Genomic DNA, 18,795 nt, shown 5'->3' with positions numbered 1-18,795 from the left:
TCTTAGTCACTTGAATAACAACTTTCTCACTGTTTGGTAAAACTTTTCACTAGTTCTGTCTTAGTCCGTTCAGACTGCTATAACAGAAAACCATATACTGGGTGGCTTATTAACAACAGAAATTTATTTCTTATAGTTCTGGAGGCTGGCGAGTACAAGATCAAGGTGCCGGCAGATTTTGGTGTCTGGTGATGGCCCACTTTGTCCTTCTTCATAGACTCCGTCTTTTCATCTTTTGCTATGTCCTCATGTGGAGGAAGGGGCATGGGATCTCTCTGAAGTCTCTTTTGTAAGAGTACTAATTCCATTCATGAGGGCAGAGCACCTCCATAAGGCCTCACCTCCTGATACCATTACATTGAGGAATAGATTTCAATATATGAATTTCAGAGGGACACATTCAGTCTATAGCAAGTTCTTTCTCTTCAAAATTTTTTTCAAATCCTGATTCATGGAACTAGCTGGAACCTATTGTATTCTTTGTATTTATGCTCCCACATTTCAGTAATTCCACGACTATTAAGTGTAGGCTTCCTCGGATTCTGTTTGATATGTTAAGTGTTCTATTCCTTTTCATCAGGGAATTCTATGTAATCACTGGGGCATAGTATCCTTTCCCTTCAGCCTAACCACTTGCCTATCTTTTTCCCTTCAATTTTATTTTCTCTTGGCATGTGGGAATGTATTTTCCCTTACATTTTTAGAAGAAAAATTTGATAATTTATGTTTGAGATCTCCTTTTTAAATTTTTTCATCTAAATTTCTTCACATAGAGGACTGTAGCATTTCTTCAAGAAGAAAATTGATGCCACATTTTCTTTTTCTGTCTAATCCTCATCGGGCTTTTTCCTTCTCTTTTGAAAGATTCCTTCATTCCTGTTTTAGATTTCAAACTTGATTATTAATTCATCATGTACTGAATTCTCCCATACTCTCAGTATCCTATGTCTCTTGTTTATTGTTATTAATAGATTTATTTCTATTATCATTCTTATTTATTCCTATGACTTTCATTCCTATATATGCATGCACAGGTACATATTCACATACTCATGTGAGTTTACTTGCTTGCATGCTCACACTTATGTACATCTGCCTCCTCACTCCCACATACCATCTATAGTTGCCATAAATCGGTGAATAAATTCATTGCCAGATCTGGTTAAGTTCCCAGGGAGGTCTTTATAACATTTGTTTAGCTTTGTTGGTTAAACTAGATAAATTATATTATTAAGTGTCTTTTATTTATAAAAGTAGTTTATGTGCCAGCTCCCTATACATACAAGAATGCTATAAATTACATCAGAGTTTCTGTTTCCCCAATTATGAAAGTCAGTTATCTTTTTTTTTTTAATTAGAAGGATGCAAGATCTAATTATTTGGTACCTAAGGTTTATTTTCATGATGCCATGTTGGTTTCAGGAATTCTAGTACTAGTAGGGCCATCTTTGTGGAGGTATATCCATTGTTATCAAGATCTATTAACTATTTTATTTGGCTGTTATTGTACCTGGAGAAGGGATGACAGTATACTGCTGTTTCATCAGCCTCAGAACATTCTGGCAGTGAATTAAGAACTAGATTAAGGAAGAGGGGAGGATAATGGGAACTCAGGAGAAAATGGAACAGAAGAGAACCTTCCTATGATCAAAAGCTAGAAACTAAGCCAAATAGGTTTGTGGAAAGTACAGTACATTTCAGGGTCTTTATGGATTCAGTGGGGGTTACCAATCCAGTGGAACTAGACAAGGTACACCTTTGGGGATGCTGAGAGATAATAATGTAACTCCATTAAATAGAAATTTAAACTTGACTTGAATTACTCAACAGCTGCCATCTTTATCCTGCTGGTTCCTACCATATTCTTCCAATATAACATGATTATAAATTGTCAGGTGCCATGTTTTCAATGTGTAACCATCTTCACTAAAATCTCATTTGCCTCTGTTGATTAAATCATGGTATTAATGAAATCACACTTTGCCTTCTTTAGAAGCCAGTTAAATTGGATCAGTTTCATGATCTCAAACTTTTTTTTTTTTTTTTTTTTTTGCGGTACGTGGGCCTCTCACTGTTGTGGCCTCTCCCGTTGCGGAGCACAGGCTCCGGACGTGCAGGCTCAGCGGCCATGGCTCACGGGCCCAGCCGCTCCGCGGCATGTGGGATCTTCCCGGACCGGGGCACGAACCCGTGTCCCCTGCATCGGCAGGTGGACTCTCAACCACTGTGCCACCAGGGAAGCCCCATGATCTCAAACTCTTGCTAGTAATCTCATAATTTCATATTGCTGATTGGGTATCTGATTCCTCTACTATATTTTTAACTACTTCAGAGCAAGGACCATTTCTGATTTATTTTTGTAGTTTCCAGATTGTATAGCAATCTTGTCAGAGCAGGCATCAATAAAGATTAATTGCATGCTGTTGATCCTGAGGAACACTAGTGAGAAATTAGCATCGACCCATCATGATTAATGGAAAAGGAAAATTGGAAAACAATAATGGATTGCTAATGTCAGTTTGTGCATGAAAGATAACCTATTTTTATATTTTTTAATATTTATTTATTTATTATTTTTGGCTGCGTCGGGTCTTAGTTGTGGCATGCAGGATCTTCGTTGCGGTATGTGGGATCTTTCATTGCAGCACGGGCTCTTTTTTTTTTTTTTTTTGCGGTACGCGGACCTCTCACTGTTGTGGCCTCTCCCGTTGCGGAGCACAGGCTCCGGATACACAGGATCAGCGGCCATGGCTCACGGGCCTAGCTGCTCCACGACATGTGGGATCTTCCCAGACCAGAGCATGAACCCGTGTCCCCTGCATCGGCAGGCAGACTCTCAACCACTGCGCCACCAGGGAAGCCCCAGCATGGGCTCTTTGTTGCAGTGCACAGCCCTCTCTCTAGTTGTGGGGTGCAGGTTTTCTCTCTGGTTGTGGCGTGGGCTCCAGAGCACTTGGGCTCTGTAGTTGTGGTGCACAGCCTCCAGAGCATATGGGCTCTGTAGTTTGCAGCACATGGGCTCTCTGGTTGAGGCACATGGGCTCAGTAATTGTGGTGCGGGCTTAGTTGCCCCGCAGCATGTGGGATCTTAGTTCCCTGACCAGGGATTGAGCCCGTGTCCCCTGCACTAGAAGGTGGATTTTTTACCACTGGACCACCAGGGAAGTCCCACAATAACCTATTTGTAAATAACACTTTTTTAAAGTTTTTCTGATTATAGAAGTGAATACACATGAAATATAGAAATATTTGTTAACACAGGAAAACATAAAGAAGAAAAGTTAAATCGTCTGTCACCTCTTTTACACTATTAAACTAAAAGTTTCCTTTTTCATTTGTAGAGAAAAACCATTAGGTCTTTTTCTTACAACTGTATTGGTTTTCCCTGCTTTCTCAGTCTTTTTGTGCTATCCAGATCTGACCTCTATTCTTGAGTGATACTGTTCCACTGACATTATTTTAGATCTTGACCCACCTGTCTCTACTTAAAACTTAATCCTTAATTTGCTTTGGTTTTTATTGCAATTTTTTCATTATCTTTGGAATGCCAAATTACCAGTTCTCACTTAACTTTGGAAAATTGAGTCTTCATTTCTTCATCCTGGAAGCCTAAGATCAAATCTATAATCTCAGTAGTTTTATTACTCAGCATTTTACTCCTACTGATGTCTTCTGGTTTGTCCTCTTGTTTTCCATTAGGTTTCTTGATGCTTCTCAATTCTGTGCTTCTTTTTTGTTGGGGATTTTTTTTTTTTAGTATTCGGTTCACTGATCCTTATTCCAGACACTTTGTGAAAGTTGCCTACTTTAAGGTAACACTTTTTGATCAAATCTGTCTGAAGTAATTCTTTTCACAGTCAACATCTCACGCATATAAAACTGTATGTCACCTTTTCAGCAATATTTTGTCTTAAGTACATCACTTAACACAAATTGAGTGTTCTCACAGCAGAAACTATGCATACACTTTATCTTGCTAAGTACAGTGTACTGGCTTGTAATAATAACTTAGCTAGTTCTGTCCCCGTTATGCCATCACCTGCTGCCTTGGAAATCATAATGCACATAAAATTGCCATGAGGCAGTGGAATTGAACAACTTTTTCCTTTGCTTTTTTCCCCAGGTCACAGGAAAGGTTTAAATTTGATTTCCTAACGGCCTATTCTTTTTCTTTAGTATCAAAGAACACAGATTATGAAGTGATATTAACTTGATTTGGAGCCATGTAATCCAATAAACAGCTGGTTTTAATAGCTTTCATTATAAATTGTGCCTGAGGTTTAATAATTAGGCTGTTTGATTTGTCTCAAGTGCTTATAACCCTCACATTTGCAGCCAAATTTTATGTTGGAAGTTAAGATGTTTTCTCTGATATTGAAACTCCAGGCATATATCCCAGAACAGAATTCAAATTTAAGCCAATTAATATAGACAAAACTTACTGTGATTTAGTATTAGTTGAATATCCTAATTTAAATGAAATCATAATAAAATAAAATGTATACAGCATATTGAGATTTGAAATAAGGAATGAGTTTTCAAATCCACCAGAAGAAGGTTAGAAACATTCGCATTTTATTCTGGCTCAGGAAGTTATTGAGACCTCCAAGAAACCATTAGTTTTCAAATGTTTTGAGGTTAAGTTATCCTTAGACTTCACTTTTTAAGCTCCAGAATCTAGCTCTTATTTTAGATTGACATAGAGATGATTTTAAAGAATAACAAATTAAATTTATCTGCTATAATTACAGTTTTTTTCAGGGAACACTCAGAGAAGCTTTATTGAACTCAGTTTGAACCTGTTATTCTGACTATTACTTACTTATGAAAAATGTAATTTCTTCAAAATGTTTTCTGATCCTGAATGTCATGTTGGATATTGTAGAATTCAGTACAGACTGCAGATTAAACAGAAGGCAAAACATTTTATAAGTCGTAAGAATTTTTGTATTATTTTTAGTCACAAGATGAGGTCATGAGCAGATGAGCTGAAATCCCTCTCCCCTAATAGAATAAAAGAATTTTTTTTTTAAAACAGGCTTCTGAGGTATGGTTCTTCTTTTGGTTTTTGATAATACATTACATTTATGTAGAGGCAACAGTCAAGCCCTAGTTTTCTAACTAAATTCAATGTTTTGGCCATTAAATGCCACATTACTTCCCAATATAATTTGAATTGGTGTCCTTGCCCTCCTCTGTAAAATGGACCTAATACTAACTTATTTAGAAAATTCTAAAGATTATAGCAATCCCAGTGGAATAAGTAAAAATCATAACTTATGTTTTAACCTGCTTCTAGAGGCGTTTGGTAAGTCCAAGCATTAGGACTTAACCAAATAAAAGTTAGCAGTGAGTGATACATTCTATGCTTTAGGACAGGTATTCTCCTGACCATTTCTGTTACTTCCCCAGTTGGTGGTTGGTGCAGTGGAGATGCCATTTCCAGTGTTGAACGATATGATCCACAGACCAATGAATGGCGAATGGTAGCTTCAATGAGCAAAAGGCGATGTGGAGTTGGGGTCAGTGTTCTTGATGACCTGTTATATGCAGTAGGAGGCCATGATGGGTCCTCTTATCTCAATAGTGTTGAAAGGTAAGTAGGGTCAATTTGAAATTTTTTTCTCTCCTATTCATATTGTTTTGTTTGAGATGTTAATTAGAAACAGATGTAACCTGTTGCTTTAGTTTTGTGTCTGTGGCACTAGCTGGCAGCCTAGACCGCTTACTGTGACATACAAGTCCTTTATGATCTGACCTCCACCTGTTTCTCCAGTCTGTCTCCCTTGGCACACCACTATTCCCTAAACACGCTAGTGCAGACCCACCAAATTGTTTGCAGTTCCTTAGACATGCTGTCCTCTTTCGTGCCTCTTTGCCTATATATATGCATGCTGTTCGTTCTTCCCTGGAATATCTTTTCAAGATTCAAATGTTACTTCTTATATAAAGCCATCTCTGGCACCATAGAGACAGGTTAGTTACTCAGTCCTCTGATCTTTCACAAGTATTTTGAACATACTTGTACATATCACATTGGCTGTAACTGTTTATTGAAATGTCTTTTCCCACATCTGTGACAATGCCTGGCATATTAGAAACCTACAATAATTTATTTTTTAATAACTTCTAGCTTCTTGTTCTCATCCAACCCTTTTTCATTCAGCTGTGTTCTTTTTTTTTTTTTGGTACGCGGGCCTCTCACTGTTGTGGCCTCTCCCGTTGTGGAGAAGAGGCTCCAGATGCGCAGGCTCAGCGGCCATGGCTCACGGGCCCAGCCACTCCGCGGCATGTGGGATCTTCCCGGACCGGGGCACGAACCCATGTCCCCTGCATTGGCAGGTGGAATCTCAACCACTGCACCACCAGGGAAGCCCTCAGCTGTGTTCTTGATACTTACCAAACATATCTATGAAACCCTGCAGCATATCAAGATCTAGAGATACAGATTGTATAGTTGGAAAGAAAAAACAACAACAACAACAGAGGGATCAGCTCCATAGAAGTTAAAAAAAGCACACTTAAAAACAAATTGAGTTAACTAAATAAGGGTGGAAATGATTACAGATTTACAACTTAATAACAGTGAAGCCCATGAATATCAAAATGTGTGGTCTGCAACTAAAGTAATATTCAGAGGCAGATTTCTATACATTATAACTTATGTGCATTCATTTGAAAATAAGAAAGATGGAAAAATAAATCATGCTTTTAAATAAAAAAGTTATAAAAAGAGCAACAAAACCCAAGAAAATAGAAAGAAGAAATTAACTGGAAAGAAAAGTTAATGAAATTAAAAACAAATATATAGCTACAAAAAGAGCAATTTGATAGTATTTTTTTAAATTAAAAATGAAGAGGGGGACCTTCAAGATGGTGGAGGAGTAAGACATGGAAATCACCTCGCTACCCACAAATACATCAAAGATATATCTACAAGTGGAACAACTCCTACAGAACATCTACTGAATGCTGGCAGAAGACCTCAGACTTCCCAAAAGGGAAGAAAATCCCCACGTACCTGGGTAGGGCAAAAGAAAAGAGGAAAAACACAGACAAAAGAATAGGGATGGGACCTGCACCTCTGGGAGGGAGCTGTGAAGGAGGAAAAGTTTCCATACACTAGGAAGCCCCTTCACTGGTGGAGATGGGGGGTGGGGGGGAAGCTTCAGAGCCACGGAGGAGAGCACATCAACAGGGGTGCAGAGGTCAAAGCGGAGAGATTCCTGCACAGAGGATCAGTGCCTACCAGCATTCACCAGCCTGAGAGGCTTGTCCGCTCACCCACTGGGGAGGGTGGGGGCTGGGAGCTGAGGCTTGGGCTTCGGAGGTCAGATCCCAGGGAGAGGACTGGGGTTGGCTGCATGAACACAGCCTGAAGGGGGCTAGTGCGCCACAGCTAGCCAGGAGGGAGTCCGGGAAAAAGTCTGGACCTGCCAAAGAGGCAAGAGACCATTGTTCTGGGTGCACAAAGAGAGGCAATTCCTTCCCTCTGTGCCCACAGAAGGCAGAGCACTGCCTAAGCAAGCTCCAGAGATGAACGCAAGCTGTGGCTATCAGCTTGGATCCCAGAGATGGGCATGAAATGCTAAGGCTGCTGCCGCCGTCCACTAACAATCCAGTGTGCAAGCACAGGACACTATCCACCACCTGCCGTGGGAGCCTGTGCAGCCTGCCACTGCCAGGGTCCCGTGATCCAGGGACAACTTCCCCAGGAGGACACACGGCATGCCTTAGGCTGTTGCAATGTCACACTGGCCTCAGCAGCCACAGGCTCGCCCCGCATTCCCATTATGACTACCGTACCCCTCCCTCCACCCAGCCTGAGTGAGCCAGAGCCCCCTAATCAGGTGCTGCTTTAACCCCCTCCTGTCTGGATGGGGAAAAGGTGCCTCAGGTCTTGGTGGGGAACAGATGCCTAAGGGTGACCTACACACAGAGGTGGAACCAAAACCAAAGCTGAACCCCAGAAGCTGTGCAAAGAAAGAAGAGAAAGGGAAATTTCTCCATGCAGCCTCAAGAGCAGTGGATTAAATCCCGACAATCAACTTGATGTACCCTGCATCTGTGGAATACCTGAATAGACAACAAATCGTCTCAAAATTGAGGTGGTGGACTTTAGGAGCAACTGTAGACTTAGGGTTTGCTGTCTGCAGCTGATTTGTTTTTGATATTTATGTTTATCTTAGTTTAGTTTTTAACACTTGTTATCATTGGTGGATTTGTTTATTGGTTTGGTTCTCATTTTTTTAATTATTATTTTTTATGTTAATAATTTTTTTTTATGTACTTTATTTTATTTTACTTTATTTTTTTCTTTCTTTTTTCCTCCCTTTTCTTCTGAGCCATGTGACTGACAGGGTGTTGGTGCTCCGGCCTGGTGTCAGGCCTGAGCCTCTGAGGTGGGAGAGCCAAGTTCAAGACACTGGACCACCAGAGACCTCCTGGCCCCACGTAATATCAATCAATACTAAGACCCAGCTCCACTAATAGAGAACTATGCAGCTGATGAAGCAGCAAGGTAAAAACCCACCAGACCAAACAAATGAAGAGGGAATAGGAAGTCTACATGAAAAAGAATTCAGAGTAATGATAGTAAAGATGATCCAAAATCTTGGAAATGGAATGGAGAAAATACAAGAAACGTTTAACAAGGACCTAGAAGAACTAAGGAGCAAACAAACAATGCTGAACACCACAATAAATGAAATTAAAAATTCTCTGGAAGGAATCAATAGAATAACTGAGGCAGAAGAACAGATAACTGACTTGGAAGAGAAAATAGTGGAAATACTACTGCAGAGCAGAATAAAGAAAAAAGAATGAAAAGAATTGAGGACAGTCTCAGAGACCTCTGGGACAACATTAAACGCACCAACATTCGAATTATAGGGGTCCCAGAAGAAGGAGAGAAAAAGAAAGGGTCTGAGAAAATATTTGAAGAGATTATAGTTGAAAACTTTCCTCACATGGGAAAGGAAAGTCAATCAAGTCCAGGAAGCACCGCAAGTCCCATACAGGATAAATTCAAGGAGAAACACGCCAAGACACATATTAATCAAACTATCAAAAACTAAATACAAAGAAAAAAATATTAAAAGCAGCAAGGGAAAAGCAACAAATAACATTCAAGGAAATCCCCCATAAGGTTAACAACTGATCTTTCAGCAGAAATTCTGCAAACCAGAAGGGAGTGGCAGGACATATTTAAAGTGATGAAAGGGAAAATCCTACAACCAAGATTACTCTACCCAGCAAGGATCTCTTTCAGATTCAAGAGAGAAATTAAAACCCTTACAGACAAGCAAAAACTGAGAATTCAGCACCACCAAACCAGCTTTACAACAAATGCTAAAGGAACTTCTCTAGGCAGGAAACACAAGGGAAGGAATAGACCTACAAAAACAAACCCAAAACAATTAAGAAAATGGTAAGAGGAACATACATATCGATAATGACCTTAAATGTAAATTGATTAAATGCTCCAACCAAAAGACATAGACTGGCTGAATGCATACAAAGACAAGACCCATATATATGCTGTCTACAAGAGACCCACTTCAGACCTAGGGACACATACAGACAAAGTGAGGGGATGGAAAAAGATATTCCATGCAAATGGAAATCGAAAGAAAGCTGGAGTAGCAATTCACATATCAGAAAAAACAGAGTTTAAAATAAAGACTGTTACAAGAGACAAAGAAGGACACTAAAATAATGATCAAGGGATCAATCCAAGAAGAAGATATGACAATTATAAATATCTATGCACCCAAAATAGGAGCATCTCAATACATAAGGCAAATGCTAACAGCAATAAAAGGAGAAATCAACAGCAACACAATAATAATAGTAGGGGACTTTAACATCCCACTTTAACCAATGGACAGATCATCCAAAATGAAAATAAATAATGGAACACAAGCTTTAAATGACACACTAGACAAGATGGACATTAATTTTTATGTATAGGACGTTCCATCCAAAAACAACAGAATACACTTTCTTATGTGCTCATGGAACATTCTCTAGGATAGATCATATCTTGGGGCACAAATCAAGCCTTGGTAAATTTAAGAAAATTGAAATCATATCAACTATCTTTTCCGACCACAATGCTATGAGACTAGATATAAATTACAGGGAAAAAACTAAAAAATCCAAACACATGGAGGCTAAACAGTATGCTACTAAATAACCAAGAGATCACTGAAGAAATCAGAGAGGAAATAAAAAAATACCTAGAAACAAACGACAATGAAAGCATGACAACCCAAAACCTATGGGATGCAGCAAAAGCAGTTCTAAGAGGGAAGTCTATAGCAATACAATCCCACCTCAAGAAACAAGAAAAATCTCAAATAAACAACCTAACCTTACACCTAAAGCAATTAGAGAAAGAAGAACAAAAAAAACCCAAAGTTAGCAGAAGGAAAGAAATCATAAAGATCAGATCAGAAATAAAACAAAATTTATAAACCATTAGCCAAACTCATCAAGAAAAAAACGGAGAAGACTCAAATCAACAGAATTAGAACTGAAAAGAAGAAGTAACAACTGACGCTGCAGAAATACAAAGGATCATGAGAGATTACTACAAGCAACTATATGCCAATAAATTGGACAACCTGAAAGAAATAGACAAATTCTTAGAAAAGCACAACCTTCTGAGACTGAAACAGGAAGAAAGAGAAAATTTAAACAGACCAATCACAAGCACTGAAATTGAAACTGTGATTAAAAATCTTCCAACAAACAAAAGCCCAGGACCAGATGGCTTCACAGGCGAATTGTATCAAACATTTAGAAAAGAGCTAACACCTATCCTTCTCAAACTCTTCCAAAATATAGCAGAGGGAGGAACACTCCCAAACTCATTCTACAAGGCCACCATCATCCTGATGCCAAAACCAGACAAAGATATCACAAAAAAAGAAAACTACAGGCCAATATCACTGATGAACATACATGCAAAGATCCTCAACAAAATACCAGCAAACAGAATCCAACCGCACCTTAAAAGGATCACACACCATGATCAAGTGGGGTTTATCCCAGGGATGCAAGGATTCTTCAATATATGCAAATCAATCAATGTGATACACCATATTAAATTGAAGAATAAAAACCATGGGATAATCTCAATAGATGCAGAAAAAGCTTTTGACAAAATTCAACACCCATTTATGATAAAAACTCTCCAGAAAGTAGGCATAGAGGGAACCTACCTCAACATAATAAAGTCCATATATGACAAACCCACAGCCAACATCGTTCTCAATGGTGAAAAACTGAAACCATTTCCTCTAAGATCAGGAACAAGACAAGGTTGCCCACTCTCACCACTATTATTCAACTTAGTTTTGGACGTTTTAGCCACAGCAATCAGAGAAGAAAAAGAAATAAAAGGAATCCAAATCGGAAAAGAAGAAATAAAACTGTCACTGTGTGCAGATAACATGATACTATACGTAGAGAATCCTAAAGATGCTACCAGGAAACTACTAGAGCTAATCAATGAATTTGGTAAAGTAGCAGGATACAAAATTAATGCACAGAAATCTCTTGCATTCCTATACACTAATGATGAAAAATCTGAAAGTGAAATAAAGAAAACACTCCCATTTACCATTGCAACAAAAAGAATAAAATACCTAGGAATAAAGCTATCTAAGGAGACAAAAGACCTGTATGCAGAAAACTATAAGACACTGATGAAAGAAATGAAAGATGATACAAAGAGATGGAGAGATGTACCATGTTCTTGGATTGGAAGAATCAACATTGTGGAAATGACTGTACTACCCAAAGCAATCTACAGATTCAGTGCAATCGCTATCATACTACCAATGGCATTTTTCACAGAACTAGAACTAAAAGTTTCACAATTTCTATTGAAACACAAAATACCTGAATAGCCAAAGCAATTTTGAGAAAGAAAAATGGAGCTGGAAGAATCAGACTCCCTGACTTCAGACTATACCAAAAAGCTACAGTAATCAAGACAGTATGGTACTGGCACAAAAATAGAAATATTTATCCATGGAACTGGATAGAAAGCCCAGAGATAAACCCACGCACATATGGTCACCTTATCTTTGATAAAGGAGGCAGGAATATACAGTGGAAAAAAGACACCTCTTCAATAAGTGGTGCTGGGAAAACTGGATAGCTACATGTAAAAGAATGAAATTAGACCCCTCCCTTAAACCATACACAGAAGTAAACTCAAAATGGATTAAAGACCTAAATGTAAGGCCAGACACTATCAAACTCTTAGAGGAAAACATAGGCAGAACACTCTATGACATAAATCACAGCAAGATCCTTTTTGATCTACCTCCTAGAGAAATGGAAATAAAAACAAACAAATGGGACCTAAGGAAACCTAAAAGCTTTTGCACAACAAAGGAAATCATAAGCAAGACGAAAAGACAACCGTCACAATGAGAGAAAATATTTGCAAATGAAGCAACTGACAAAGGATTAATCTCCAAAATATACAAGCAGCTCATGCAGCTCAATATCAAGAAAACAAACAACCCAACCCCAAAATGGGCAGAAGACCTAAATAGACGTTTCTCCAAAGAAGATATACAGATTGCCAACAAACACATGAAAGGATGCTCAACATCGCGAATCATTAGAAAAATACAAGTCAAAACTACAATGAGGGAGCTTCCCTGGTGGCGCAGTGGTTGAGAGTCCGCCTGCCGATGCAGGGGACACGGGTTTGTGCCCCAGTCCGGGAAGATCCCACATGCTGCGGAGCGGCTGGGCCTGTGAGCCATGGCTGCTGAGCCTGCACGTGCGGAGCCTGTGCTCCGCAACGAGAGAGGCCACAACAGTGAGAGGCCCATGTACCGCAAAAAAAAAAAAAAACTACAATGAGGTATCACCTCACACTGGTCAGAATGGCCATCATCAAAAAATCCACAAGTAATAAATGCTAGAGAGGGTGTAGAGAAACAGGAACCTTCTTGCACTGTTGGTGGGAATGTAAATTGATACAGTCACTATGGAGAAAGAACGGTATGGAGGTTCCTTAAAAAACTAAAAATAGAACTACCATATGACCTAGCAATCCCACTACTAGGCATATACCCTGAGAAAACCATAATTCAAAATGAGTCATGTACCACAATGTTCATTGCAGCTCTATTTACAATAGCCAGGACATGGAACCAACCTAAATGTCCATCAACAGATGACTGAATAAAGAAGATGTGGCACATATATACAATGGATTATTACTCAGCCATAAAAAGAAACGAAATTGAGTTATTTGTAGTGAGGTGGATGGACCTAGATTCTGTCATACAGAGTGAAGTAAGTCAGAAAGAGAAAAACAAATACTGTATGCTAACACATATATATGGAATCTAAAAAAAAAAAAGGTTCTGATGAATAAAGACAGACATAGAGAATGCACTTGAGGACATGGGGAGGGGGAAGGGTAAGCTGGGACGAAGTGAGAGAGTGGCATGGACATATGTACATTACCCAATGTAAAACAGATAGCTAGTGGGAAGCAGCTGCATAGCACAGGGAGATCAGCTCGGTGCTTTGTGACTACCTAGAGGGGTTAGATAGGGAGGGTGGAAGGGAGATGCAAGAGAGAAGGGATATGGGATATATGTGTACGTGTAGCTGATTCACTTTGTTATACAGCAGAAACTAACCGAACATTGTAAAGCAACTATACTCCAATAAAGATGTTAAAAAAAAAAATGAATATACTCTTTGCTCCATGATTCTGCTTCTTATCATCCATTGCACAAGGAGAAATATACAAGGGTGATCACTGTTTTTAATAACAAAATGTCACAATGTAAGGATACATCAATAGAAATATGATTTAAATAATGTATGGCACACACAATATAATTAGATAGTTCAAAAGAGAAATCTAGAGCTATATCTATTATGAATAGATCTCAGAAATATATTGAGTGAAAAAGTAATGCATAATATGTGGCATTACTTATGTACCTGCTTGCATATAAAGAAATATATATATATGGATAGATATATACCTATTGAAAAGAATTTTACCGAAAAATCTTGAAGGATGTACATCAAAACAAAATGGGAAAAGAACAGAAGTTGGGTGGAACTCAAAGAGAATTTTAGCTTTGTCTATAACATTCTGAAAAAAATTTTTAAAGAAAATATATTCATATGTAACTTTTTAAGTAAAACTGAATTTTAAAAACTATATATAAATTAGACTATCACATATTTAGTTATTTATCAGCCTATATTTGGGGAAAGAATATATATATCATATTATATATCATTGCATGTATAAACATAGCCCTCTTTGTGTAATACGAACTGTTCTTGACGTGTTCTCTGCAGGTATGACCCCAAAACAAACCAATGGAGCAGTGATGTTGCTCCTACAAGCACCTGCAGGACAAGTGTTGGTGTGGCTGTGCTTGGAGGCTTTCTCTATGCTGTGGGTGGCCAGGATGGAGTGTCTTGCCTCAACATCGTTGAGAGGTGATTTTTTTAAAGTCATTTTCAGTTTTTTAAAAGAAACAATTTAGGACACTAGGGATTCACTATTCTGTAAATTTCCCATGGGCTTTAAGGAAAAAGTTTTCAGTTAACTTTAAAGTCTAGGAAGATGAAAGATATAACCCAATTTTTTAAATTATGTGTTACACTGACTGAGCCTAACATTGAAGTGTTGGAATCATATTTTAAATTTCATTTTATATATGATATCAAGGATACCACTTCTGAAATCTGTTCTGATTTTTTTCCCCCAGTAATTGGAATGACTTTGCTCAGACTTCCTCCAGAAAGAATGATTAAAGCAATAATTCTTTGTGTAGCATACCTTATAAAAACTCCAAAGTATTTTGTATGTGGATTCTCATTAATTCTTTTTTTAAGTTTTTATTTATTTGTTTGTTTGTTTATTTTGGCTGTGCTGGGACTTTGTTGTGGCACGCAGGGTCTTTGTAGCAGGGCTTCTCTAGTTGCGGCGTGCAGGCTCAGTAGTTGAGGCATGCCGGCTCTCTAGTTGCGGTATGTGGGATCTTAGTTCCCCAACCAGGGATCAAACCCAGGCCCCCTGCATTGGGAGCATGGAGTCTTACCCACTGGACCACCAGGGAAGCCCCTGGCCCCTCTCATTAATTCCTGAAGTATACTTGGGGAAATCTTGGTGGGTTGCCATAATTTACTGTATACTTTTTTTTTTTTCTTTTTCTCTGCGTTCGGTCTTTGTTGCTACACATGGGCTTTTCTCTAGTTGTGGACAGTGGGAGGTACTCTTCCTTGCCGTGTGCAGGCTGCTCATTGCAGTGGCTGCTCTTGTTGCAGAGCACGGGCTCTAGGTGCACAGGCTTTGGTAGTTTTGGCTTACAGGCTCTAGAGCACAGGGTCAGTAGTGGCGCATGGGCTTAGCTGCTCCACGGCACGTGGGATCTTCCCAGACCAGGGCTCGAACCCGTGTCCCCTGCATCGGCAGGCGGATTCTCAACCACTGGGCCACCAGGGAAGCCCCTATTATCAGATTTTTTGAAGCAATACTTTATGCCAGAAGAAAATGGAGTAACATATTTTAGATAGGGAGGGTGGAAGGGAGATGCAAGAGGGAGGGAGATGCAACAAAGAATTCTTTGTTGGGTGGGGGAGGGGCTGTCCTGTGCACTATAGGGTGTTTAACAGCATCCTTGGCCTCTACTGATTAAGTGCCACTAGTACATGCCTGGTTGTAATAACCAAAAATGTCCCCAGACGTTGCCACATGTCCTGGGGGGTGGAGTTGGAGGCACAATCACCCCAGTTGAGAACCAGTTGTGCTACAGCCATCTAGTCACTAGGAACCCTCAAAATTGACCAGCCAAGATGGCTTTCCAGGACAGGGCCCACACTTCTGGGAGCAGAGTCAAAATTGAGCAGAACAAGGACAACAGATACAGTGAAAAGAAGGCCAGGTTAAAAGTAGGAGTATTGAATAAAGCCAATACATCTCAGGAGGCAAACCACTATATTTTTTAATGCTACATGAAAAAAAAAAAAAGAGGGAACTCCATGAAACTGGAAATATTAGCACAAACCACTCTTTCTTCTAAGAGTTCAGGAAAACTCATTTCATGTAAAAATGAGCAACAGAAAGGTGTTGAGGCTAGATCCCATTAAAGTTAATATATGAAGAGAGAATAAGCAGCAATTACGTCTCTATAGAGAATGAAAGCATACCAGAAAGATACAACTACAGAACAGATCAAACTATAATCAACTATTTCAAAAATATGCTAAAAGGCATTAGGAAAACAGTGCAAGATATGAAAACACACAAGTCAGAATCTGAAAAGCTCAGAAATGAGATGACAAAACTCAGAAAAATACTAGAAATGTAAGAAAAAATCACTGTAGAATGAAGGGTTAAATTAGAACAAATGAGCAAAACAGATAATGCCAAAAGACAAATAGAAGGTGAAAAAGAGGAAAGTTTTAAAGTCAAAAAGAAATAAAGAGGTAAAAAGGATTTGAGAGACAGCAACAAATATTGAAGACAGGTAAAAATCCACTATACAGATAATAGGAGTCCATGAAGAAGAAAATGAAAACAAGGGAACAGAGCAGATGCTAAAAACTGTGATTCAAAATTATTTTCCTGTTGTAATTTTTTAAAAATTGAAATGGTTTATTGAAATAATACACTATATCCTCTGAATACTGACCCAGAACAATGAACACTAAGATATATTCTAATAAAATTACTGGACCTTGTAGAAAAAGGAAAAAAATCCTTTAGTTATCAACAAAAAAATACATGTTGCTTATAAGGGAAAAAAATTTAGATTATTATCAGATTTTTTTTTTTTTTTCCGGTATGCGGGCCTCTCACTACTGCGACCTCTCCCATTACGGAGCACAGGCTCTGGACACGCAGGCCCAGCAGCCACGGCTCACGGGCCCAGCCGCTCCACGGCATACGGTATCCTCCCGGACCGGGGCACGAACCCACGTCCCCTGCATCAGCAGGCGGACTCCCAACCACTGCGCCACCAGGGAAGCCCCTATTATCAGATTTTTTGAAGCAATACTTTATGCCAGAAGAAAACGGAGTAACATATTTTAGATATCCAAAGAAAATGTAAGCCAACGATTTTTTACCTAGAGAAACTGACCTTGAAGTATGAAAGGCAGAGACAAACTGTTAACATGTAAGAAATCAGGAAATGTTGTTCCCATGAGTTCCTGAGGAATCTACTAGAGAACAAGCTTCAGAAAAATTACTAGAGAGAGACTGACAGAGGACTAATAGTGAACATGAAACATACAGTAAATCTGAGAACTATGACTAAATAAGGGTTATAAGAGAGTGTAGCATGCCCTGGCTGTATCGTCACTCAATGTAAATTAGTTCAACTATTTTTTAAAGTGGGGGAAGAATGGGAAGAGATATGCAGAAAGAAATTTTAATTCTCAGGAATAGTGAAATGATAATATTGCTATTTTAAGACTGCTATGTGTATAATGTGGAATACAGGAAATGAGTATAGGTTATTCTGATTCTGTCCTCTTCTGTATCCTTGAAAACCAGGAAGATATGGAATAATATGGATGTAAAATAGAAGAGTTTAAGTAAAACACCTTGTGCTGAATTTGAGTTAAATTTTTCTTAAAAAAAATTATATTCTAGCTCTATCAACTGAAGAGGCATAGAAATAATGACCAGCCAAGTCAGTGAACATCTCCACTCCCTGACTGTCTTGAAATTCCTTTTCCCACTAAAAGAAACCAGGGCTTCTTAGAGAAATGTCTGATTCCAGATTTAGGACAGGGAATGTATAGATGAGCCTGGACCATCTTTTCATACCAGATAGCAAGCAAGCTATCAAAGACTACTAGATATCAAAAAGATTCAAGAGTCAATTTGAAGATGTTCCACTGACCAAAGATGATACAATTTTAACCTTAAAAGAGATAATTGTAATTGATTAAAATCCAATAAATATATTTAAATCTATGGGTTCCTGTTGATATTTTAAAAAAACCTAATTAGTTACCTTTGGAAGATTTTATTATCTTGAAAACTAGTAAGCATATATCCAGGCTTTCTTTTACCAACTGTATCGCATATGAATTGGGTAATAAAATAGTAGGAAACAGAGGCAGAGAGAGAGAGAGAAAGAAACAGAAGCAGAGAGAAAGTGAGAGAGAAGGAGAGGCAAGGAAGCGGGGAGAGAGAGAGAGGATCCGTAGGTAAGAGGATTGTTTCTTTTTATAAAGTATTCCAGCAAAAGAAAATAAAGGATAGAATATCACCATATTGCAACACTCAGTAAATTAATGCACCTAGTAATTAATAACAGCTCCTAACACACCACCTTCTGTAGTGTTGCCAAAGGGACCAAACGTGGTTTGATCTAACCTCTGAATCCAGCTGCCAGTTTGCAGAACATACAGAGGACAGGCCAATGTGTAGAGCTGCACTATAAGTGTACAGTCGATCAAATCCATATTGTGGGAGAAGTTGCAGGTCAAATGCCCAGGTTCTAAAACATGAATTCTGGGAGTGGGGGAGGGAGAAGGAGAAGAGAGGAAGAACCTGTAGAAAAAAGGAGACTTTTTAAAAATATGAAAAAGTGGTCCAGTTGTTAAGACCCCGCGCTTCCATGGCAGGGGGCACGGGTTAGATCCCTGGTCGGGGAACTGAGATCCTGCGTGCTGCAGGGCACGACCAAAAAATAAAAAAATACAAACTAAGTAAATAAAAATACAAAAAGAAATTAATAAGTAAGAGTAAGTGTCTAGAGATGCATACGT

The 18,795-nt window shown here is 38.8% G+C and overlaps 1 protein-coding gene across 2 annotated transcripts in view; it reads left to right on the top strand.

Moving 5' to 3' along the window:
* KLHL20 (kelch like family member 20) overlaps positions 1-18,795 on the top strand; it is a 79,624-nt gene that overhangs the window by 44,396 nt on the left and 16,433 nt on the right. For both annotated transcript variants that reach the window (XM_019952083.3, XM_019952084.3), the window contains 2 exons: positions 5,413-5,596; positions 14,362-14,505. In XM_019952083.3, coding sequence (XP_019807642.1) covers positions 5,413-5,596; positions 14,362-14,505 — 328 coding nt within the window. The remainder of the gene's footprint in view (positions 1-5,412; positions 5,597-14,361; positions 14,506-18,795) is intronic.

The sequence above is a fragment of the Tursiops truncatus genome, chromosome 1, assembly GCF_011762595.2.
Source record: "Tursiops truncatus isolate mTurTru1 chromosome 1, mTurTru1.mat.Y, whole genome shotgun sequence".
Classification (NCBI taxonomy): Eukaryota; Metazoa; Chordata; class Mammalia; order Artiodactyla; family Delphinidae; genus Tursiops; species Tursiops truncatus.
The sequence above is the reverse complement of the archived record's forward strand: the minus strand, read 5'-3'. Positions and strand labels throughout refer to the sequence as shown.